The sequence below is a fragment of the Dermacentor albipictus genome, chromosome 4, assembly GCF_038994185.2.
Source record: "Dermacentor albipictus isolate Rhodes 1998 colony chromosome 4, USDA_Dalb.pri_finalv2, whole genome shotgun sequence".
NCBI classification, from domain to species: Eukaryota; Metazoa; Arthropoda; class Arachnida; order Ixodida; family Ixodidae; genus Dermacentor; species Dermacentor albipictus.
This window is the reverse complement of record NC_091824.1, coordinates 177,412,518-177,437,911: the sequence shown is the minus strand read 5'-3', so window position 1 is coordinate 177,437,911 and position 25,394 is coordinate 177,412,518. Positions and strand designations below refer to the sequence as shown.

The following is a 25,394-nucleotide window of genomic DNA, read 5'->3' as shown; positions in this document are numbered from 1 at the left end:
CAAACTTCATTCATGAATTCCTTAGTGATAACAATGTACTATCAAAATTTCAACATGGATTTAGAAAAGGGTTATCCACTGTTACACAACTATTTACAACTGTGCATGAATTTTCACAAGTGCTTGATGCATCAGGTCAAATAGTTGTTCTGTTTTTAGATTTCTGTAAAGCCTTTGACAAAGTGCCACATGGGAAACTGCTTTACAAATTGCAGTGCTTGGGGTTACCAAGACAAATAGTTCAATGGATTGCGGCTTACCTTCACAACAGACAACAGTATGTAGTAATAAATGATTCATCATCTGCTATTCTTCATGTCACGTCTGGAGTTCCACAGGGAAGTGTATTGGGACCACTTTTGTTTTTAATTTATGTTAATGACTTGGTTGATGTTATTCCCGAAAATGTGTCTGTACGTTTGTTCGCGGATGATTGTATCATTTTTAAACAAATTGTATCCCCCAGTGATCACATTGAATTGCAACATGCACTGAATGTTATTGACGAGTGGTGTCAAAAATGGGGCATGCAACTAAATACTCAGAAAACAGTACTACTTCGTATCACCAGGAAACTAAATCCGAGCCAGTTCTGTTATACCCTTAGAAACAATAGTATCTCGATTGTAGGCAAATATAAGTACTTAGGTGTCACCCTCACAAGCAACTTAACTTGGTCAACCCACATTTCTGATATCTGCACATCTGCACTACGTAAGTTATGGTTCCTTAAAAGAAAGCTGAAATTCGCACCCTCGCAAACAAAGCTTTTAGCTTATAATACGTGTGTTCGTTCTAGGCTTGAGTATGCTTCTATCATTTGGGATCCATATTTAAAGAAAGATATCATGCAACTTGAACGTATTAACAGAAAGGCTGTTAGGTTTATATTTGGTAAATATCGTAGACTTGATTCCCCATCCAACCTAATGCAATTAAACTGTATTTCTACGCTAGAAGCCCGCAGAAAATTCAGTCGCCTTTCATTTCTTTATAAATGTATGTTTGGTAACATAAAAATAGATCTACCTGACTGTATAAAACCCTTAACAACACGACGCACACGCCATGGCCATGAATTTGCACTAACCCCAATCTTTGCCCGATCAAAGGCTTTCAAATTCAGTTATTTTCCAAGAACTGTGGAAGAATGGAATTCTTTGCCGTCTGATATTTTTGGTTCCAATAATTTTCTCGCTGAGTTGGAGTGTTACCTTCTCTCTTAAGCTTTATTTTTCTTTTTTTTCTTTTTTGCTTTTCTTCTTTCTTGCTTTTTTTTTTTGTTGTCTGTTGCTTTGCACATTCATGTTGGATGTAACCCACACCTGCTTGGGCCAACACATTGGCCTGCAGTATTTTGAAATAATAATAATAAAAGCGTAGCCATGCAACTCTTGCTTTCGCAATTCAACTAGGGTTAACCAGAGCTAAACCACAGGCAACTTTTTCAAAAGAGGATCTGAGGGGCTTTACCAGCTGCAGGTGACCGGCTGGAGGTGAGGTAGGTCGCTTGTGGCTCCGGCACTGTGTACAACTGGCCACGTAGGTGTCAATTGTTTTGCACATTTGCGGCCAGTAAAATCTTTCTTTGGTACGACTAAGTGTTCGCGCGGTCCCTAAGTGACCTGAGGTCGGGTCATCGCGCGTAACGCGCCGAATAGACGTGTAAAGAGACTCCTGCACCACGAGCAGAAAGCGGGCGCCCGTCGTTCAGAAGTCCCTCTTGTAAAGAAAACCACCTCGAACGCAAAACCGACCTGCGGTTATAGGCCCTTGTGTGGCAGAGAAAAAAAGCATTCAAGTTTGTGTCCTTGCGCTGCTCTGCGGCGAATTTCAAGGCATGGGGAAAATCAGGCGAAAGGGTACCGATAAGGTGATCAAAGTTCTCAGCTTCACAATCCGTCGTAGATAGTGGCATACTATAACGGCAATCCGCGTGAGCGTGTCGACGGCCATGGACTCTTGTACGAAATAGTGAACACATATTCCTGTAGACGAAGGGCCCATTGCGCGAGGCGACCGGATGGGTCACGAAGATTGACCAGATAGCACAGAGAATGGTGATCTGTGACGATGGTGAACGGGCGACCATAGACGTACGAGCGAAACCGCTGCACGGTAAATACTACTGCTAGGCATTCTTGTACCATCACAATGTAGTTCCGTTCAGGCTTGCTTAAAGAACGGCTTGCGTACGCTACATGTTCGTTGTTCCTCGAGCGCTGAACGAGGACGACCCCGATGCCGACGCCACTTGCGTCTGTGTGAATCTGTTGGTGACGAAGAATCGAAGTGCCGGAGTATTGGCTGTGAAGTTAACAAAAACTTCAGCTGGCGAAAGGCGGCTTCACACTCAGGGGTCCACGGAGTGGTTTCAAGCCGATTCGTCAAAGGGTGAGCGACATGCGCGAAACCGGGTATGAACGACCGGAAATATGAGCAGAGCCCTGCGAAGCCGTTTGGCAGATTGAGGTTGTTCGAACGGCTGCCGTCTTCTGTGGGTCGAGTCTAATGCCATCGTTGTCGACGAGATGTCCTAACACCACAGTCTGTCGCTCGCCAAAATGACTTTTTTTTCCAGCTCGAAACCAGCCTTTGCGATACAGTCGAGTACAATAGCGAGGCGAGGGTTGTGCTCCTGATATGTGCTTCCAAAAATTACGACATCATCAAGGTGGTACATACAAATCTGACATTTCAAACCACGCAGAATAGTACCCATGAATCTTTCAAATGTCGCCGGCGCATTGCACAATGCGAACGGCATGACGTTGAATTCGTACCGCCCGTCAGGCGTAACGAATGCCGTCTTTTCTTTGTCAGCTGGGTGCATCGGAATTTGCCAATAACCTGCTCTCCGATCCACGTAAAAAAAGTAGGAAGCGGAATGCAGACAGTAGATGGCGTGATCAATACGGGGCAGTGTGTAGATATCTTTCTTGGTAACGGAATTCAGTCGGCGGTAATCAACGCAGAATGTCCCCGTACCATCTTCCTTCTTCACAATAATGACCGGAGCGGCCCAGGGACTTGCCGATTCTTGAATTACTCCCTTTCCTAGCATCTCTTGCACTTTCTCGTAGATGATGCTGCGCTCTGACGGTGCCACCCTGTAAGGTTTCTGCCGTATGGGATGGACCAAAGCGGTGTTGATCTGATGACGTATTCGAGACGCTGGAATTAGAGGCATTATGCTTCTTTTCGAAAAGTCGAACACTTTCGAGTGCTTGGAGAGAACGCCCAATAGTGTATGACGACCGCTTTGACTAAGTGACTTGCTTATTGCTTGTAGAAGTTGTGAATCTTCTGAACCTTGAGAGTCTAGCTGTTCATTGTCGTCTGTAGCAGCAACAAGCGCAACCAGCGTCTCAGAGGATTCGGGTTTGAATACAGCGAGTTTCATGCCACGAGGCAACACTGCAGGCTTTATTGCACTATTAATGATCCACTCACTTTCGCGTCCTTCGACTACAGACACAACGCAATGGGGAACTAAATTTTTTTTTGCACACAAGTCAATTCAATCTGTTCCAGCGTGACATCGAACGTGGCAAGGTCGTTACTAGAAGAGGTTACTGGAACGCACAAAGCAGAAAATGCAGGAACGACCGCGCCCTCGGAGATAACAAAGATGCATTCATCACGTGGTGAATTCTTCAACAGCGCAGCTGGGAAACTACTGCGGCCGGAAAGGTGCGCACTTCTACAGTCAACAGTTGCCCCGCACTTCCGTAAAAAATCGATTGCCAAGATAACACCACGTGTAGATCGTGGAATAACCGCGAATTCTGTGGGAAACACTGCTACACAAAGACACGTCCACAGTACATACTCCCACGCGACACAACGCATCACCGCTCACACCGCGGAATGTCACACCACGGCTTAAAGAAAACATCACTTTCAGTCCAAGAAGCCTCTTAAATTTGACACTCATCGCAAATATTGTCGCGCCTGTATCCACGAGTGCCATGGTAGGTACGTTATCAACAACTACATGAACTTTGTTCTTGAGCATAAACACTGACGGGGGTATCTCTGTCGATAGTGCGTGGTATCTTGCGGCCACAACCCCACTGGCCGCACCGACTAGTTTTCCGGCAGTGATGACTGCGCGCGTCGCCGCGGCGATGGGGATCGTGGAGCCCGGAGAGCTCTTGGCGGCATTAAGCTTCGACTAGAGGCTGGCGAGGGGTAGCGTAAACCGAGAGGTGTGCATGGTGGCCATGGCGTTGAGTACGGGCGGTCGAAAGGCTGGGAAGACATGTGCAAGGGCTCTCGCTGGTACGAAGGGCGGTAGTTGCAAAAGCGCGAGATGTGACCCGGGACGCCGCTGCTGTGGTACACCGGAAGAGGTCGAGACATGTGGCAGCTCGGAGTAACGAGGCCTTTCAGAAGGAATTGACTGGTAGTGTCGCTCTTCACGGGGACGGCAGCCGAAGTTCGTTGAGACAAACGGCACGAGCGAAAACGGTGTTCGTAATTGGAGGGTGGTCGATATGAGTAACTATAGATCGCAGTGTTCCTTGGTATTCATCGACGACATCTGCTGCATTAACTGATGGCTGGCACGGAGCCAGAGCGACCGGCGTTCGCATGCCTTCTCTTTTTATTTATTTATTTACTCTCATATCCACAGCGCCATTTAGGCATTACAGTGGGAGGGTTACATACATCAATGTAAACAGCTTATAGCATCGAATAAACAGCATTATACTATACAATACAACGAAAGAGAAAAAGAGAAGAAAAAAAACGCAAGAATGACATGACAAAAATGGTACATCAGGATATCAATGTACAGCACGCAGGAAACGGCATCATACAATTAAGTAATAAAGCACTATATAATGATAGCAAACTGTGCAATTACTGTATAATGTGAAATAAAGAAGAAAATTTCAAAGAGCATTTGCAAAATGTTTATTATTAAGTATACTAACTACGGCAGCAGGCAGTCGATTCCATTCTAAAATGGTTTTGGGGAAAAAGGTGCTTTTGAAAAGTTTAGTTCTACAAGTGTATTCCCTAACCTTGAGCTCGTGATCTGTTCGTCTGGATATATAATGCGGCTGAAGAATATACTTAATACGGTCTATTCCAATTTGGCCATAAAATATATTGTGAAAAAGTTTCAAGCGTAATGCCTGCCTTCTATTTCTAAGGTGTCCCATTTTAATGTTTGTTTTGCGCTAGTAATACTAAGGTTTCTGTCATAGTTCAGCGTTTCTGTTGCACAGCCGTCCTGAAAGCCACTGGGACTATGAGATATTCGCTGACATCGAAGCAATTCTTCTCTTACAATCTGCCGTATTGTCGACGAGAGGTCAGTAGGCGGCATTGTATCAACAGTGGCCACTGTTGGGACGTTCGACAGAAGGTCAAATTTCAGAACTATCCGTCGCATATTCAGCGTTTCAAATATGCGACAGTGCTGCATTACTTCGGACACGGAGTTCAGGTTCTCTTTGCCAATCAGGAAATTGTACACGTCTTCGGCCCGTCACGTCTTCCCGCCCTTAAGAACATGTCCAACTTTGTCCTCGTCAGGCATCTTGGGATTCACTACCTTGCACAACTTCAAAATTTCTTCTATATATGTGGTACATGTCTCCCCTGGAAGCTGTGCCCTCTGAGTCAATGTCTGCTCCGCTCGCTTTTTCTTCGCGTTAGAATCGCCCAAGCACCTCTGCACTTCCTTGCAAAACGACCCCAAGTTGTGAACACATCCTCGTGGTTTTCATACCACATGAGAGTGGTGTTAGCGAAATAACAACATGACTGAGCTGCGCTTCCGTGTCCCAGCCGTTGCTTCTGCTCATGAACCCGCTTGTAGTTCCTGAGCCACTCATCAGTAGTCTGGACTTGGGACATCATTTCAATCGGCGAAGGCGGAAGTCCGCAAGGCGGCGGCTGCGGCGAAGTCCAGGGAGTAGAGCTTCCGTCGTTGGGTTCGTCTTCGTCTTACCCCGCACCATCCACGAATGTGTTACTGTCTCCGGGGAGGGTTAAGGGACTGCTTTAATGATCGCCAAGGCACAAATAGCAGTGGAAATCGTAGAAGCAACGTCGTCCTCCACTTTTTCCACTCTCGCTTCCCGCCTGTTTTTCCTTCACTGCCCCTTTCTAACAATATCAAATCCCTATAAAGATGTTCTTCGCAACATAGTGATCAAACAAACTATAAAAAAGCAAGCGCTCAGAAAAGCAATTGAAAAATAAACCTCACGCATGAAGCCCCATAAACAAAGTCCAGAAAGTGAATTCGAAGAAACCACCAATTATGGCAGGAATTGGCAGCAATGTACAAGGTAACCTGCAATAAGGCTTGTAATATCAAATGGAAGCTATGCATAAAAAAAAGTTGCCTGTGGTTTAGCTCTGGTAAACCCTAGTTGAATTGCGAAAGCAAGAGCTGCGTGGCTATGCTTGTGGTGTTAGCTTGTGGTTACGTTCTTCCTCCGTTTCCTCGGCGCTTCGTCCACGCAGCGTCTCATTTCGACGCTCTGAGCTTGAGAGTTCTTCTTCGGTTGCTGCAGAGTGCAAGCGAGCTCGTTTAGCTACATCCGCGAGCCGCCGTGTCTCCAGTCTTGCACGTTCTTCCTCCGTTTCCTCGGCACTTCGTCCACGCAGCGTCTCATTTCGACGCTCTGAGCTTGAGAGTTCTTCTTCGGTTGCTGCAGAGTGCAAGCGAGCTCGTTTAGCTACATCCGCGAGCCGCCGTGTCTCGAGTCTTCTTGCACGTTCTTCCTCCGTTTCCTCGGCACTTCGTCCACGCAGCGTCTCATTTCGACGCTCTGAGCTTGAGAATTCTTCTTCGGTTGCTGCAGAGTGCAAGCGAGCTCGTTTAGCTACATCGGCGAGCCGCCGTGTCTCGAGTCTTCTTGCACGTTCTTCCTCCGTTTCCTCGGCACTTCGTCCACGCAGCGTCTCATTTCGACGCTCTGAGCTTGAGGGTTCTTCTTCGGTTGCTGCAGAGTGCAAGCGAGCTCGTTTAGCTACATCCGCGAGCCGCCGTGTCTCGAGTCTTCTTGCACGTTCTTCCTCCGTTTCCTCGGCACTTCGTCCACGCAGCGTCTCATTTCGACGCTCTGAGCTTGAGAGTTCTTCTTCGGTTGCTGCAGAGTGCAAGCGGGCTCGTTTAGCTACATCGGCGAACCGCCGTGTCTCGAGTCTTCTTGCACGTTCTTCCTCCGTTTCCTCGGCACTTCGTCCACGCAGCGTCTCATTTCGACGCTCTGAGCTTGAGAGTTCTTCTTCGGTTGCTGCAGAGTGCAAGCGAGCTCGTTTAGCTACATCCGCGAGCCGCCGTGTCTCGAGTCTTCTTGCACGTTCTTCCTCCGTTTCCTCGGCACTTCGTCCACGCAGCGTCTCATTTCGACGCTCTGAGCTTGAGAGTTCTTCTTCGGTTGCTGCAGAGTGCAAGCGAGCTCGTTTAGCTACATCCGCGAGCCGCCGTGTCTCGAGTCTTCTTGCACGTTCTTCCTCCGTTTCCTCGGCACTTCGTCCACGCAGCGTCTCATTTCGACGCTCTGAGCTTGAGAGTTCTTCTTCGGTTGCTGCAGAGTGCAAGCGAGCTCGTTTAGCTACATCCGCGAGCCGCTGTGTCTCGAGTCTTCTTGCACGTTCTTCCTCCGTTTCCTCGGCACTTCGTCCACGCAGCGTCTCATTTCGACGCTCTGAGCTTGAGGGTTCTTCTTCGGTTGCTGCAGAGTGCAAGCGAGCTCGTTTAGCTACATCGGCGAGCCGCCGTGTCTCGAGTCTTCTTGCACGTTCTTCCTCCGTTTCCTCGGCGCTTCGTCCACGCAGCGTCTCATTTCGACGCTCTGAGCTTGAGAGTTCTTCTTCGGTTGCTGCAGAGTGCAAGCGAGCTCGTTTAGCTACATCGGCGAGCCGCCGTGTCTCGAGTCTTCTTGCACGTTCTTCCTCCGTTTCCTCGGCACTTCGTCCACGCAGCGTCTCATTTCGACGCTCTGAGCTGGAGAGTTCTTCAGTTGCTGCAGAGTGCAAGCGAGCTCGTTTAGCTACATCGGCGAGCCGCCGTGTCTCGAGTCTTCTTGCACGTTCTTCCTCCGTTTCCTCGGCGCTTCGTCCACGCAGCGTCTCATTTCGACGCTCTGAGCTTGAGAGTTCTTCTTCGGTTGCTGCAGAGTGCAAGCGAGCTCGTTTAGCTACATCGGCGAGCCGCCGTGTCTCGAGTCTTCTTGCACGTTCTTCCTCCATTTCCTCGGCGCTTCGTCCACGCAGCGTCTCATTTCGACGCTCTGAGCTTGAGGGTTCTTCTTCGGTTGCTGCAGAGTGCAAGCGAGCTCGTTTAGCTGCATCGGCGAGCCGCCGTGTCTCGAGTCTTCTTGCACGTTCATCCTCCGTTTCCTCGGCACTTCGTCCACGCAGCGTCTCATTTCGACGCTCTGAGCTTGAGGGTTCTTCTTCGGTTGCTGCAGAGTGCAAGCGAGCTCGTTTAGCTACATCGGCGAGCCGCCGGGTCTCGAGTCTTCTTGCACGTTCTTCCTCCGTTTCCTCGGCGCTTCGTCCACGCAGCGTCTCATTTCGACGCTCTGAGCTTGAGGGTTCTTCTTCGGTTGCTGCAGAGTGCAAGCGAGCTCGTTTAGCTACATCGGCGAGCCGCCGTGTCTCGAGTCTTCTTGCACGTTCTTCCTCCGTTTCCTCGGCACTTCGTCCACGCAGCGTCTCATTTCGACGCTCTGAGCTTGAGGGTTCTTCTTCGGTTGCTGCAGAGTGCAAGCGAGCTCGTTTAGCTACATCGGCGAGCCGCCGGGTCTCGAGTCTTCTTGCACGTTCTTCCTCCGTTTCCTCGGCGCTTCGTCCACGCAGCGTCTCATTTCGACGCTCTGAGCTTGAGAGTTCTTCTTCGGTTGCTGCAGAGTGCAAGCGAGCTCGTTTAGCTACATCGGCGAGCCGCCGTGTCTCGAGTCTTCTTGCACGTTCTTCCTCCATTTCCTCGGCGCTTCGTCCACGCAGCGTCTCATTTCGACGCTCTGAGCTTGAGGGTTCTTCTTCGGTTGCTGCAGAGTGCAAGCGAGCTCGTTTAGCTGCATCGGCGAGCCGCCGTGTCTCGAGTCTTCTTGCACGTTCATCCTCCGTTTCCTCGGCACTTCGTCCACGCAGCGTCTCATTTCGACGCTCTGAGCTTGAGGGTTCTTCTTCGGTTGCTGCAGAGTGCAAGCGAGCTCGTTTAGCTACATCGGCGAGCCGCCGGGTCTCGAGTCTTCTTGCACGTTCTTCCTCCGTTTCCTCGGCGCTTCGTCCACGCAGCGTCTCATTTCGACGCTCTGAGCTTGAGGGTTCTTCTTCGGTTGCTGCAGAGTGCAAGCGAGCTCGTTTAGCTACATCGGCGAGCCGCCGTGTCTCGAGTCTTCTTGCACGTTCATCCTCCGTTTCCTCGGCACTTCGTCCACGCAGCGTCTCATTTCGACGCTCTGAGCTTGAGGGTTCTTCTTCGGTTGCTGCAGAGTGCAAGCGAGCTCGTTTAGCTACATCGGCGAGCCGCCGTGTCTCGAGTCTTCTTGCACGTTCTTCCTCCGTTTCCTCGGCACTTCGTCCACGCAGCGTCTCATTTCGACGCTCTGAGCTTGAGGGTTCTTCTTCGATTGCTGCAGAGTGCAAGCGAGCTCGTTTAGCTACAACGGCGAGCCGCCGGGTCTCGAGTCTTCTTGCACGTTCTTCCTCCGTTTTCTTGGCACGTCGTCTACGCAGCGTCTCATTCCGATGCTCTCGAGAACTCAAAGCGGTCTCTTCCACAGTTGAAGAGTCACTCCGGGACGTGACACGACTTCTAGCCGCACCTTCGTTACGACGCTTCGTCTGGCGTCTCTCGAGCGCATTGTCTCTTCCTCGCTTCGTTCTGTCGTTGTTGCGTCTCTTTCGCGCTCTCCATAACGACTAAATACACTGAGGCGAAGCGCATATATATATATATATATATATATATATATACCCCGCGAGACGTCAGCTCTTCTCCCTCTACCCCAGCGGAGCACATCTGGTGGAGCGCGCGGTGACAGCAGCGGCGTCGACGGCTGCGTCATCTGTTGGAGCGCGGCTGCGGCGGTGCTAGGCAACGGCGGCTCGAGTTCGTTCGTCGGCCACGGCATATGGCATACAGCTGCCTGCATAAGGCATACGGCGCGACGAGCCGAAATGGCTCGCTGGCTATGGCACATATTGCGTTGGCACATAATGGGCACATATGGCTGTGGCACATATTGGCGTTGTGGATATGTACATACTACGGCACATATCCACAACGGGAGATTGGTCGAGAAGCGGGCGGTACATGTGCCAACGCGCATTATCTCTTTCAGAGGATCGTCCCGTGCAGGTGTATATGATGATTGTGATTTCCATGCTATGCGCACATACCCACAACGGGGGATTGGCCGAGAAGCGGGCGGTACGTGTTGTGCGAACGCACGTTATCACTTTCAGCGGATCGTCCCTTGAAGGGAATCATGTGGGGGAAGTGTCTGGCGCTCGTGCTATCTGTGTAATGTTGTAGAGTTCCAGTCAGTTCAGTGGTTCTGTCGGTGCGTCGTCTGGGTTGGACAGCTCTTCCAATGGCGCCCGGTTAGCGAGCTCTCAGGCTTACGCATTAACGCGTTCATTACCATGGAGAGAGGCGTGTCCAGGTGTCCAGACTATAGGCACCCTGCGTAACGCTGTGGGGTGTATGATGTAAGGATGCGTCGTTTGTAGGGTGTCACCCTCCCTTGTGCGAAAATCCTGCAGGGGGTTTGTGAATCAAATGAGCACTGTGATGGGTCCATCAGGTGCCGGTATGGTTGAAGCATGTACGATGGCTAGGGCGATAGCAGCCTCTTCCACTGTACCATTGACCACCTTGTTGAGCGTGGCCGAAGCCCTCAGAATGTCTGTACCATCTAGTACGACTAGACATAGGGCACGTCTCTGTGGGTAGTGGGCCACGTCGGTGTTCAGGACCGGTGTGTTCCATTATGCCAGTGCCATACGAACCAACCACGTAGGCGTCCCCCAGGGCTCGGTTATTTCACCAACCCTGTTTATTATAGCTATGCACCAGCTTGCCGACGTACCGGGCCTGAAACATGCGGTGTACGCCGATGACCTCACCATGTGGACGCATCAAGGGTGCATCGGGGAGCAGCAGGACGTCTTACAACGAGCTCTCGACATTATTCACGCATATGCCACGGAAACGGGTTTACACACTGCCCCAGACCAAACAGAGTTTGTCGTCATTCATTGTGGCAGGTCTACCTTTGGAAATCAGGAAGAAAAGCAGTCTTTTAAACTGTACATCGGTGACCAACCCATCACACAGAAATCTACTATCCGAATATTCGGTATGCACCTAGACGAGAACTGCACAGCGAACTCTTGGTTCCAACCCGTTACGAAGACCAGCAAACGAATCCTGCACGCTTTACGCAGAATCTCTACCCGCACCCATGGAGTAAACGAACGTGAAATGCGGCAGTTCGCTCAAGCTTTACCTGACTCCTGTATCATGTACGGGCTGCCGTATCATCCAGTCAACCGCATACAAATGCACGCGCTCGACCGGCTACTTAACGAAGCCAAACGCATTGTAACTGGACTCCCAAGGTACACAAGCCTCGAAGCGCTTAAAAGTTGCAGCAAACTCAACAACCTGTCCGAGCTCGTAGACATGCACATCTATAAACAAGAGACGAGGCTTCGCGCCACAAATGCCGGACGACACACAATCATGCTCCTCGGTTATGCCGTCCACAAAATGCCCATTTTGCCCAACAACACGCCTCCGTGGGAAATCACGGCTCTCACGGATGGCAGGCCACTCCCTCTCAATATGGACGCTACTCAGCGAATGCGGCGCCTTGCATATTCCAGAGGCATGCTAAGGCTATGAGTTCACCCTCCTTGACTGAACGCATCGTATACACGGACGCTGCATTGCCTGCAGACGACGCTAGTAACACCTGTTATGCCACTGCGTGATACGATCAGACAAATGAAAATCAGAACCACCGCCATCATATATCAGCAGAAGCAATGTCCAGCACCCGCGCTGAGCTAATGGCCATCCTAGATTATTTGGAGTGGGCCCTCACAACTGAGCCTCAAACTGACCCTGTTCACCATTATGTGCACACACACTTCCAAGCTGCCCATCGGGCATGTGCTAATGGTATTTACACAGATCCCGTACTGCAGGAGATCCGGCACCAGGCACGCCTGCTCCGCGAATGCAATCGCGATGTTACCATCCACTGGGCCCCTGCGCACTGCGGCATCCCCGGAAACGAGAAGGCTCATAGACTGGCGCGCGCTCATCTCTCTACCGTGCAAGCCAGAGCCTCCGATACTCCTTATCCTCTCCTAGCTACCACACCTGAGGTAGCAGACCCGATGGCAGACAAGCATGCGACCAAACAACGACGTGCCGCCTACCTCGCAGCAGTGGGCAATCCACTCTCTATACCATCGCTTCCATCGAAGATATTCACACGGCAAGAGTCAGTCTTGCTTCGAAGAATTCAGACAAGCACCCTCCTTACTCCTCACTTGTTGAACCGTTTCCACAGGGGTGGCACACCACCGCCCGTAAGTGGGTTCTCTTCCACGTGCACATGTCGGGCTGATCTCAACCACCATTGTTGGGAGTGCCCCCTCTACATCCCACCAAGGCTTCGTGCTCTGGCCACCATACAACGGGGACCCTGGCCTTCTTTTCTCCCGACTTGGGCTTGCCCGGATACCACGTCTCCGGACCATGCCATCGAGCTCTGGCGAGCACTGCTGTTGTTCCTCCAGGACGCTGCTGCACCGCCCGTCGGTGATCGGCTCCGCGACAGCCACAAGCGTCATGCGGCCCCCACTTAGCTGCCTCCAGGACGTTCGTTAATGATGATGATGACAAAATGTATTTATTAAGGGATGGCGCGAAGGCCTCTAATGGGGAATAGGAAACGACGTGCGTTAATAAAACGGAGGCAGCCTTACCCTTCCCCTTTTGCAATAACATCCCTCCCCTTTCCACCGCAGCGTCTTCGGCGCATTTTAATGTGGAATAAACGGGGTTTCATTCGTTCATTCGATGTGTCATCGCCAAAGTGTCGAGCCAGCGCTTGTGCTCTTGCCTTTCTTCGACCTTCATGACCATCAGGATGCCGTCACATGGCGACAGCTTCAAACTAATTCATTTCCCTGCCTCTTTTATCTTCACCTCTTGCACCCCACACATTATCCCTCACTGTCCCTACTGTGAAGCACAGCCCCAGTATATCATTGCACCTGAGAGTGCCCGCACCCTCCGGGTTACTCCCCTATTCCTTCACCTTCACCTCCCTCCTGGAAGACTGCGCCGCAAGAGCAGCGATGGCTGATCTGGCGGGTACGCGGAGTGGCGCGAGCCAATAGGCCCCTGAACTCCACCCTACGAGGAAGCCACCCCATCTAAGTACAAATAAATGTTATCTCTCCCTCGTTCTTTCTCTATCTCTCCCGTTAAGGTGTATATGATTGCGATTTCCATACTATGGCGCATACCAACAACGAAGGATTAGCCAAGAGCGGGTGGTACATATCGTGCCAACTCTAAGCATAGCTCCTTGGTATGACCACCGCATGTTGATGATGATTGTGATTTCCATGGTATGACGTATACTCACAAAGGGGGTCGGCAAGGAAGCGACCGGTACATTCAAAGTAAGAATAAAAACTGCATGTCACTATAGTAATTGTCACATTGCGCAACACGTATGCGCGAGAGCAGACGCGCCGCTTGCCTTTACGCCAAAGACGCGGGAATGAAATTGGCTAAATTGTAGCATTTCATTAACCGCTCTGTGAAAGGTTCGCTTCACATTGATTCCAAAAAGGTGCATTGTATCTGCATAATTGTTTCTACGTTGGTGACAACAAGAACGACTCGTCTAACTGCGCCAAAGTAGTTTTGTATGGCCGCATCCCAAAGTATAGTCTCAATAAAGATTCAGTGAGGGCTATGAATGCACTGCCAAGAGTATTGCACAGTTCCTTGATTAATTCATGCCCAGGTCTCGCCTGCGGCGCCTAGCGGAGCCGACGACTAGCCCTCAGGACCTGGTGAGCAGCGTGCGGTTCGCGCCCGGTGGTCGGCTCGTGGGCTTCCGCAGCACAGCGGCCCTCTACAACCACGCGCAGTCCAGCGTGCAGGAGCTACAGCGCTTCCTGTCCCACCAGCTGCGCCTGGTAGCGGCTCGAGTGCCCCAAGCGCTGCGCCGCCGTATTGCCGCCCTGACAGTGGCCGCCAAGGAGAGGCTGCGCCACCTCGCAGCTGAAGTGAAAACCTTGGCGCACGAGACCGGCATCCTGAAGCGAAAGCGCCAAGCGCTGTTTCAGCTCCAGAGCAAGGTGTGCCCCTCGAGATGTGCAACTTAAAGAACATTTCAGAGGCGTCAGTCAAATAGAAAGGCTGATGTCTTTTTGGATTCTTTGGAAAATAATGAGAAAATCGGTCTGAATATGTTGGCGTACTAAAATTAAAATAACACACCTGCAGACGAAGGCAAAGTTGTTTCCACTAGTAACAGCAGACTTTTGGTACCACATAAACAATTATCCCCGTTCTTCCGCTTCCGCGTAAAAAACGAGGAGCTTTCAAATCGGCGGTAAAGACCAGCTCTTCAAATCGGCGAACATATGTTTGAAGCCGCGAAGCAAGCCAAAGAAGAATGGTACGCCCACACTAGCGACAAAAACGCGCGCGACATGCCGCACGCGGCAAGCGCCCGCGCGGCCGACGCGCGCGGGCATGTCCACAGTCGCGTTTTGCGGCACGCGGCAACGCGCGTGGAGTCGCGCGCTCTCTCGTTCCATTCGATACTTCTCGTGACAACGCGCTCTCCGTTCTGCCGATTTCGTGTTCCATCGGAAGTGTCTGTTTTCTTGCGCCCCTGCCGACCACGCTCAGGCATGTCGGATACGGACGACGAGCTACTCGTGACTGTGAACACTATAATACTGATTTGTGCTGCACTTGCGCGACGCCGACGTGCCAGAAAGCGAGCGAGAAGGTTTTGGGTGCGCCCTATATGGCGGTACAGGGACACCGAGGGCCAGGCGCGTACTCTGCTTCCCCGCCTGCGCGCGAGAGACGAAGGATACTTCAGAGAGTAAGTGGGATCGATAACTACTTCTTCTATTAGGTGCGTGCCACCTGCAGATCGTAGAGTCTCACAAATGTTTGTGCCGTTTCTTGTAGCTACCTGCGAATGCCGCCGAGTGTCTTCGACACTTTGCTCGGTCTCGTGCGGCCCCTGATTGAGCGGCAGGCGACACCGTTCCGGGATCCCATTTCTGCTCATGATCGACTAGCAATGACGATACGGTAAGATTTATTTCAATCCTATTTCTTCCTGTAATGCAGGAATACCGAATGTCTATGCTACACTTGTACCGACACCTAAATGGAATCCTATTTACGCACGGAAAGCTTAGCGCACAGCCCGTGGTTTCAGTGCGAGATCAACGCACCGAAATGCCTCTGTCCCGTGCATTGGTGCACGCCCAAGAACCGTAGGCGACCAAAAATCCCCCCCTCGGCTTCTGCACGCACGCACACGCTTACTTATGGCGTGCCACATTATCAGTTCGTTGTTCTCGCACGTCGAGCCCGAATTTATCATCATTCAGTATTTTCGGTTGTGCAAGAATGAACATGCTAGTCACCAATTATTTGCCCAACTGTTTATTTTGTTATTGAAATTATATTAGCATTGTTAGTGTGGAATACCCAGATAATATATTGTAGAGCACAATGTTGATTGTTAATTTAAAATAATTTCAAAATAAAGGTTTATATGAATTTTTTACAGGTTCCTTGCGAACGGAGACACCTTCAGGAGCTTATCGTACAATTTTCTAACAGGGAGGTCAACGGCATGTGAAATTGTCCGACAAACAACTTCCGTCCTTTGGGACGTTCTTCAGTCAACGTATTTAAGGTTTCCGGCAACTTCCCAGGAGTGGCTAAAGGTAAGCAGAGATGCTGTGCAATTTATGTTGCCTGCAATCTGAGTAAACAAGGTATAGCAGTGGTTTCTAAGGATACCGTGCAATAGTTCAATATGACATCGTTCTGTGTCACGAGTTTGTAATGGTCGAGTACGTAATATGGGTGATAGGTTTGCCTTTGCTATTTTCAGATCGCTGCAGACATGGAAGAATTTTGGCACTTTCCCAATTGCATAGGGAGCATCGACGGTAAACATGTGCATATCCAATGCCCAGACAACTCAGGATCGATGAATTTAAATTATAAGAAAACATTCAGTGTGGTCCTCCTAGCTGTGTGTGACGCACATTACAAGTAAGTCAATTCTTTCAATGCTTGGAACTTTACTGTGTTGATTTCCGCAGCTTGCACTCAAGAGGTCTCATGTCACTACAGCAAGCTCAACTGTCAGTGTGCTCCAATTTGCAACAGAAGCCTTTGCAAACTTTGTGTTTGTTATAAACTTAGAATAACAAATTCAGTACCCAATTCCGTAGGCAACTGTAAAATAAATAGAGAATGTACAAGGGTGTATTCTTTATTTAACTAATGTGTGTCTACTTCTAGGTTCACCTATGTAGACATTGGCCATTACGGCGGTGAAGGTGACAGCGGGATCTTTCAGCGATCACCTCTGCTGGAAGTGCTGGAAAAGGGCTTGCTGGGCATTCCTCAGCCTAGGAGCATTGGCTCTATAGGTCCCATTCCATACCACATGGTTGGCGATGAAGCTTTTCCGCTGAAGCCATTCATGATGAGGCCCTATCCAAGACGAGGTCAGTTGGAAGTTATTTCCACTTGATAGCTCTGCCTTTAACAAACTCTTTATGCTGCTTTTCAAGTAAAGTATGGTGTTCTGATCCCTCTATGATGTTCATTAAAGCTACATTAAACTCTGCATGTAAATTGCAAACCTTTCAGTTGACATAAATCAGTGAGATATAAGTCTGCACGATAGATAACACTGGTTTAGCCACTTCGCACATGTAGTACAATGAAGAATTGCTTGAGGTGTACTGTTTTCATTTTTCTCAGAGCTGCAGAAGTTCAGGAATGACCCAGCTCAGCGGCAAGAGTACCTGAAAAGGGCAACATTCAACTATCGCTTGAGCCGAGCAAGACGGCTGATTGAAAACGCCTTTGGAATCATGTCAAGCAGATGGAGAATTTTGCGGCGACCATTTCGGGCATCGGAGGAAACTACACACAATATTGTGAAGTCATGTGTTGTATTGCACAACTTCCTCCTAAGTTCGCCGCAATCGCGATCTGCATACAGCCCACCGGGTTTCACTGATCATGAGGACTGGGAAGGGAACATTGTAGAAGGATCCTGGAGAGCTGGCAGTGACAGTCTGCCGGGCATAGGGGACCTCATCGCTATGTCTGGTTATCATTCAGCAAGGTAAACTATCTCGCAAGTGAAAGCATGCACAATCAGGATTCCCTTGTTTGGCAACTGATGGTGCTGCATTTTGTTGCTTTTGCAGGGCAGCTATGGATATGCGTAACCACTTGGCAACATACTTTATGAATGAAGGACGGGTGCCATGGCAGGAGAGGATAGTGACCCGAGCGGGAATACAGGTAATGATGCAGTTTTCAATCATTTGCTCAAAACATATTTTGCAGGCGGAAAAATTCACAATAATGCTGCACAAATTGGAGAGCATTCTTTATTGACGGAATGTAGCACGGTATTCATTCGGGCAGCTCCATTTCGGCCTCAAAAATAAGCGAGTGAATCTTAAATAATAGCTCCGAGCGTTTCCTTGCCGGAAACTTTCGAAGCTTTATGGCCATCCAGTTGGCCGCCTCCTGGCATTCGTCTGGTGGGCTTTCGGTCCTGAGCTTCCTAGTACTGTCTAGTCTGCTCAGTGTGCTGCTGCAGCTGCCCAGTGCTTCCTGTACTGCCTCTTCAAACGTGTCATTCTTTCTTCTTTTACTGTAATGACAATGCCGCAGTTTTCATGGGGAGTTACACACACATAAAATGTTTTGCAGGAAAAATGAACAGCGGAGCTACCGAGACTGTGCTGTTGAGGACAGTCGCACTTGGGGAAGCTGCGCTGGCGGCTGGGCTCGGTTTGTTGCACCGTTGGACCTGGGTGACGCATGAAAAGAAAAATATCATCTGTTAAGAGAGATACAATGTAACATGCCTTGAGACAAGCTCACCCGGAAGATGCTGCAGCCTCAGTTGGGGTTGGACTGAGCAAGCTGAAATAAATAGAGAATGTGTTTCCATGAGAAAAATTTTTCCTGCCTACTACTCAATTTAATGTACTCTTTCAGGTTTTTACGTCTATACCAACTGTACGATCCCCTTCTTCCATGTACACTTGCCCCCGCCGCTTCTGCGCGCGTCACCCTCCTGTTTGTTATACCGGTTTACTGCACTAACCCTTTAAAACTAACACGCCGAGGATGACGAGGCCGCCTTTGACGAAGATAGGTCCTCCTATCGAAACGTTGGCCAGCCTGTCTGAGGCACTTTATCCCTGTTTACAAACTTTATACCACAAGACAATGTATGCAATACATTATCCGCCTTTGCAAGTAATAAACTATTTCATTTAGCAAGTGTGTTTCATGCATGTGTGTTCTATGATTGATCATTCACAATAAATTCACAAGTACCCACCTACAGCTCTCTTCATCCTCGGAATTGAGCACAGGTGTTCTCCCAGAGCATCTGCATTGACATCAAGAAATAATAAACAGAAGTACGTAGACGTGATACATGGTAGTGCTAACAAAATGTGACAATGCATACATTTCATCCAGAACTTCTTCGGCAGGCGACAGGCTAGGCCAACTGCATATAAGATTTATCTATGTTGAATGAATATTTGTCAGAGTACCACATGCAGGTCCCAGTACGTAAACAGAAAGAAACAAAATACCAATCGCCTGCAGCACTGGTGGTTGGCAGTGCCTCTTCGGCCTGCTGCAGGTGTCTGTGAGGGCAGGAATCATTATGTAAACACCTAAATTAAGCATTCAAGAACATAGTTAAATATAGGATCAGCACCTACCCATCTTGTGGCATTGGGATATTCGTGGTTAATCTGGAAAGCAACCACACAGCGAGTGTTGTATTCCACGATACACACACATAAGTTAACATTTCTCAATTATGCGGCTATATGCAAATAATAAACGCTGTCCTGCATCGTGCCGCAAAACCCCCGAGCAACAAAATAATGAAACGTAAAAGTGAGAGTAATTTAATAGTTTTATAATAACTGCGTCGATAATGTCGCTTATGCGAGAGCAGTGAAATATGAGTTTGCAAGCACGGGATATCGCAGCCATCAGACGGGGGCAAGAAAATGTTGAAAATTGCAGTGGTAGGTATGTGGCAACAAATGCAGCAATTTTTTACATGGAGAAAGGGCGAGTCGCATTTCTGAATACGGTAGTAAATGCACCCATGCACTAGCGAGCATACATTTAACCAGGCAGCAAATATTCCAATATATGCACCAGATCAAGTTCCTGTGCGAGCGGAAACAGAGGTGAAACAGTCTTCACAAGTGCATCTTACTTTTCCGCGTAGTATGGCGTCTTCCGTAGAAAACTATCAAGGATGTAATAATATGTCCACTCCGTTTTGGCTTTCCCGTCCTTGCCGGGAGCACCACTCTTATAAGCCTTGTTCTTCTCCACCGCTACCTTCAGCCAGCGGTCGCGGAAGTTTTTAAACTTCCCCGCTGCCTGCTCGCCTGCATGGTATGTGCAAACTCAATGACATGCTCACACATGTTCCCGAAACATTAAGAAAATTTCACCAATTACTCACCTGTCATCCCAAACTGCTGTCCGATAATGTGCCAGCGGTTGGCGCGCAGGTCCTTGTCTTTGAAGTCAGCGTTTGATTTGTCATAGAGGCATGGATAGTCGCGCACCGTTTCCAAAAACGCCTCCATTGCGACTTCTTCGACGGTGGTGGCAGTGTGGGAAGGCTTAACAAAAACAGCCCCCTTGACGGGAAATGGCCTCTGAGATTTTACGGCGTGCGTGTCGGAGATTTACGGCGTGCGTGTCACGGAGCCCATAGATTATGATTCTTCGCTTATGCGACAGGTGGCGCCACAACAGCGCGGCTCGGAAAGCGGCTCGCTTCTGATTGGTGGTCGTTTTGCGTCTGCCGCGAAAAATGGGTCTCGCACCCATTCGCGCGTTTGCCGCGCGTTGCTGCCGCTTTTCGTGAATTTGCCGCGCGCGACACGCCGCGCGCGGCGAGCGGTGCTGTCGCGCGCGTTTTTGTCGCTAGTGTGGACGTACCCGAAGGCGCCTGAAGGTGAAAGAAATTGCGTACTGAGGAAAGTACGGAGGAGCGCGAGCGCTCGGCAAAGTAACGCCACCTAGAGAACAGTGTAGATAACGTTCAGCGAAGGGGGGTGGGGGTGGGGGGGAGGACAAATCAGCCGAAGTGTCGTGGAAGACGAAGGTATGCAGAAGCACGGCGGATTAACCTCCTCCGGCACTTGTTACTGGTTGTGTTTGCGATGCAGGCGTACCGCGATGACACCGTCCTCGCGCGCCGTACGCTGTGTGTGCCAGCCAGTGAAAGCGTGCGACGGTGAGCCGTCGTAGGAAGCACCGTCGCACCCGTGGCACCGGGGGAAGCGGTGCGCTGTAAAACCCCTTCGTAAAGTAGCGACACTCTCCTCCTCCGCCTTCACTCCTCCTCGTTTCTCCTCTCTTCCACGCTCCCTCCTCGACCGTTCCGCCGCCTACACTGCTCGAGCGTAGCAACAGCGCCAACATGCGCTCCTCGCCACTCCGTAGACGCTTCTCGAGCAAAAATGGCGCTGATGCACGGCGCAAGTGCCCACGTGATTCTATTAGGCCAATAGCGACGCGGCATCGGCCAGAGCGCGCGAGTAGGAGGCGGCATTCTTCGAAGCGTGGCACTACTTTACGAAGTTTAAGGGGTTTTAGGGCGCTGTACTTCGGCCGCGCACGGGCATAATCTTGAAAGCAATGTGCTTTGAGGGCACAGTCTAGGCGGGCCGACGGCTCGTAGCTTTGCGTGCGCGGTATTCTCACTCCTCAGTTTGCGCTGAAGCATCACTGCGCTCGCTGCTGCTGCTGCGATTTCTGACGCCAGCGTTTTCACAGCGAGTGTCAGCGCTCATCGAGTGTCAACTGTTTGTCTGTGCGCGCTGACACCGTGCTAGTTAATTTAGTCAGCGAATGTTTACGCGGGGGCGTTCTAGTCCAGCGGCTGCTGTGTATGGCGCGGCCGTGCGAGCCCTGTCTTGAATACGATCTGCGATGCGGACAGCGTAGGCGTCTAGGCGCACCGAGGGCCGAGCGTGCGCTATAGCACCCATACGCTTGCGCGTCCCCCGCGCTCACGAAGCGAAACGTCACTAAATTTTTTTTTTATTCGCTGATATTATTGGTAGTTTTTGCAGTGCTCGCCTGGTGACAAAGAACGCTGTCCGATTGTCCATATTTTTGGGGGAAAAGGAGTTGGTACTTTGCCTGCTCACTTACAGCTGCGTAATTAGCTTCCCGGAATCATTTTGCAAATAATATAGCGTTGTTCCTAGGGGGCAATTTAATGCTGCGGGTTCGCGATGGTGAAAGCGAGGTGAAATATCTTGGCGGATCTGAACGTACTGAATCGTGGTAAAGGACAAGTCAATAAATCGATTTCGTTCTGCTGCTCGCTTTCGCATTTTAAGGTGTCTAGATCGTTCGCCTATACGTGAAGCCGGCGGAAGCTTGCGCGATGCCTACGGTCGTGATCCATATCCACGGTCGTCTATGCGTCGCTCGCTAACGCCACCATGGCTAATCTCGTACGCATTTTTCAAGAAACACTGCACAATCCAGGATTCATCAACACAATGCAGAAATATACAGATAGCATTAAACTGGAGAATAAATGCAGTATAAAAAACGAAAAATGAACCATAAAAATAAAGCATATGTCGGAAGCGCGAAAGCATCACCTAGTTTGTAGGAGTTGTGAAAAAAATTGGAGGACGCTTAAGCTTCGCCTTCAAGAGTGGAACGCGACAGCGTTCCCGTCGACCCGCCAATGGGTGTAAGACAATGGGCTACAGGGCAGCCATCACTTACGAGGCACCCCGCATCAGACGCGGTGAGCGTCGAGCCATATGGTCGAGCAACGCGGCGTTCGGCGCAGCAACGAAACGTGCGCCTGAGCAAGCGGAGCGAACCAAAGAACTCGGTATCCCGGAGGGGGAAATGATGCACGCCAGCCAAATGCCGTGATCGGCACGGGCAGAGAGATAGAAAGATAGTGATCTAAAGAAAGGAAGGACGCTTGATTCTACAGAGGGAGCAAGGCGAAGCGTTGTCAGGGGAGAGAGTCCGAGCCGCGACAGCTCCAATGCGCGCGTGGCGCGCCATCTGTCGGGGCAGTGCCGTACATGGAGAGGAGGGGGTCTTCTGTGTTTGCCGCAAGATGGCTCTCCGTGTGCGGAAAGCGCAGAAGAAATGCAGCGAAACGCACTTCGCTACTCGTGTAATTGCGACTTCTGTAAGTTACACGTTCATAATTACCGATATACACCACAGTATAACTTTCCACGGCTCGTTTCGAAGGCAACACCGCATTCACTAGAGGCGCGTTTGTACCTTTTGGAAGCATCGAAATCGTGGCTGAGTGGTAGCGTCTCCGTCTCACACTCCGGAGACCCTGGTTCGATTCCCACCCAGCCCATCTTGGAAGTTGCTTTTTATTTATAGAGTGCCTGCCGTGATTTATCGCTCACGGTCAACGCCGCAAAGCGCCGACGCCGACACCGACGCCGACGACACCGGCTTTTCTGCAACACGAGCTCCTTAACGCTATCGCGTTAAAAGGAACCGTTCAAATGCGTAGTAAAATACTGATGAGCACTCATGCATAATATCCCTGATCGCAGCCAGCTGCAAAATCTTTGAACATGTAATCTGCGGGTCCTTGACTGAGTTCCTTGAGGAGACTCATGTCTTATCTGATGAGCAACATGGTTTTAGACGCGGTTTATCGACTGTCTCTCAGTGTGTTGCTTCTTTTCATGAATTTTTCATCGCAGTTAACGATAGACAGAAAATGAATGCAGTATTTCTGGACTTCGCCAAAGCGTTAGATAAGGTTCCCCAGAGTAAACTCATAGAAAATCTTTACGCAGCCGGAATCTCTTCCAACCTTATTGACCTTATCAGAGCATACCTTAATAACATATGTATATACGTTTAAAACGATAACCACTGTTTAGATGCCCTTCCTGTCCCATCTGGTGTCCCGTCAGGTATCAGTACTGGGGCCTATTCTGTTCTTAATCTATATTAATGACATAGTGAATGTGGTAGATTCAGACGACTGTGTTCTGTATACAACAGTGAATTCCACTCGGATCAAAATAGGTTAAATTATCTAAGTAAAATATCGAGCTCGTGCTCTGAATGGGGCATGTTTCTTAACCCTGAGAAGTGCTTAATACTCCGAATATGCCATAGTAGAGTATACGAGCGCGACTGGACGAGGACGAAGAAAGAAACAGATACACAGACACAGCGCTTCACTTTCAACTATAGATTTTATTTTCACACGCATCGATAAGTATATACCGTGCGAGCGGAAACAAACGTAACAGCAAAAAAGAACATTGAGTGGTACATTTTGTTGAACCGGACACGTGTGCAAGGCAAGGGAAAAAAAGAAAAAAAACATGCACTACAATCGTCACAAAGACAGACCAAGGAATCGTATCTCCTTTTCCGATAGTGACACCGAAGGCTTGCTTACGCACTTTTGCTCTAATTTTGCTATCTCGTAGGCCTCTACAATCTCCCTCGTCATCCTGTTATGAGCGTTATACAGAACGGAAGTGCGTTCAAACATGGGCTTGCAGGAGCGATCTCAGCAGTGAATACCCAAATGACCCGAGATTGCCTTAGTGACGCTACATCGATGCTCCCTTTATCTCTCGTTGATGCACTGCCGGTTTGACCAATATATGCACTTCCACATGAAAGTGGGATGGCATAGACAACGTTATGAGTTTCCGCTCGCACGGTATATACTTATCGATGCGTGCCAAAATAAAATCTATAGTCGAAAGTGAAGCGCTGTGTCTGTGTATCTGTTTCTTTCTTCGTCCTCGTCCAGTCGCGCTTACACACTCTACCATGGATTCTAACCAACTAGGCCGCCAACGTGTTTTAATCCGAATATGCAAAAAGAAAACGGTTCTGCAATATCCATACACTATACTTGGAGTGACGCTCAGAGAATCCCTAGCTGTAAAATACCTTGGAGTTCAAATCACTAACAGCTTGAACTGGAATATGCAAATGAACACTACTTGCGCGAGTGCCTTTAAATCCCTCTGGCGTTTGCGACGTAAACTGGCCAATGTTCCATTTCATGTGAAGTTGGCGGCGTATAAGGCTCTGGTGCGGCCTCGTCTCGAGTACGCTTCGTGTTTATGGGATCCATTCACAGCAAAAAACAGAGCGAAACTTGAAAGAGCACAAAGGACCGCAGCCCGTTTTATTTGCAATAGATACAGAGGAACAGACAGTGTAACAAAAATGATCAATTTTCTTGGCCTAGAACCACTTCAGGCGACACGCACTGAGGCCAGAGTGAAATGTTTTGTACTTAATATATAATAATATAGTCAAAATCAATAGTCATAAGTACCCACCGTGGTTGCTCAGTGGCTATGGTGTTGGGCTGCTGAGCACAAGGTCGCGGGATTGAATCCCGGCTCCGGCGGATGCATTTCTATGGAGGCGAAAACAGCCGTGTACTGAGATTTAGGTGCACCTCAAAGAGCCCCAGGTGGTCCAAATTTCCAAGGTCCTCCACTACGGCGTGCCTCATAATCAGAAAGTGGTTTAGGCACGTAAAACCCCATAATTTAATTTTTATAGTCATGAGTACATTGCTCATGTTTCCCGCGAAGGTACGCGTTATAACAATGGAAAAATGATTCAAGGCTATCGAGCTCATAATAATATATTTAAATACTCTTTTTTGTAAGCACAATCACCAACTGCAACAAATCGTGGCAGTGTGTAGTGGATAGTCCGAATGTGGAAACGTTTCTTGATAACTTGAGAGTCTCGAGTGTGTTAACATTGTAATGTGTTCGTACGATATGCATGTGTACAATGTAACATATGTATGACCGTATGTTGTGTGTGTGTTTGCATGATGCTTTTCATATTATGGTATTTAATTGTGTATATTCTGTGCCACCGCCCCTGCTTGGTGTCACGCGACTCCGCTTTAATAATAAATAACCAAATAAAATCGACTATGCAGTGGCAGAAAAAAGACAGTACAAGAATGATAAAATTAAATCAATAAATAATAATAAAAACCATAAGC

The 25,394-nt window shown here is 49.4% G+C and overlaps 5 protein-coding genes across 5 annotated transcripts in view; 3 read left to right on the top strand and 2 right to left on the bottom strand.

The window, feature by feature from the left end:
* LOC135908629 (alpha-(1,6)-fucosyltransferase-like) overlaps positions 1-25,394 on the top strand; it is a 58,073-nt gene that overhangs the window by 7,371 nt on the left and 25,308 nt on the right. The window contains exon 2 of the mRNA XM_065440473.1: positions 14,043-14,379. Coding sequence (XP_065296545.1) covers positions 14,043-14,379 — 337 coding nt within the window. The remainder of the gene's footprint in view (positions 1-14,042; positions 14,380-25,394) is intronic.
* On the bottom strand, positions 1,550-10,115 carry LOC139059478 (trichohyalin-like). Its single transcript, XM_070537903.1, has 4 exons — positions 9,989-10,115; positions 6,453-9,614; positions 3,163-3,226; positions 1,550-1,586 (listed from the first exon to the last, which is right to left on the bottom strand). Exons 1-4 carry the CDS (start codon positions 10,113-10,115, stop codon positions 1,550-1,552), a joined length of 3,390 nt encoding a protein of 1,129 aa, XP_070394004.1.
* LOC135908653 (uncharacterized) lies at positions 12,037-12,867 on the top strand. Its single transcript, XM_065440501.1, has one exon. The coding sequence runs from the start codon at positions 12,037-12,039 to the stop codon at positions 12,865-12,867; it is 831 nt and encodes a 276-aa protein (XP_065296573.1).
* Positions 14,855-18,565, top strand: LOC139059739 (uncharacterized). Its single transcript, XM_070538185.1, has 8 exons — positions 14,855-15,140; positions 15,230-15,355; positions 15,843-16,002; positions 16,173-16,336; positions 16,589-16,797; positions 17,057-17,426; positions 17,512-17,608; positions 18,026-18,565. Exons 1-8 carry the CDS (start codon positions 14,941-14,943, stop codon positions 18,032-18,034), a joined length of 1,335 nt encoding a protein of 444 aa, XP_070394286.1. The 5' UTR covers positions 14,855-14,940; the 3' UTR covers positions 18,035-18,565.
* LOC139059476 (uncharacterized) lies at positions 17,995-19,953 on the bottom strand. The gene is made up of 8 exons (XM_070537902.1): positions 19,827-19,953; positions 19,572-19,749; positions 19,060-19,092; positions 18,928-18,981; positions 18,798-18,839; positions 18,666-18,716; positions 18,200-18,241; positions 17,995-18,125 (listed from the first exon to the last, which is right to left on the bottom strand). Exons 1-8 carry the CDS (start codon positions 19,951-19,953, stop codon positions 18,044-18,046), a joined length of 609 nt encoding a protein of 202 aa, XP_070394003.1. The 3' UTR covers positions 17,995-18,043.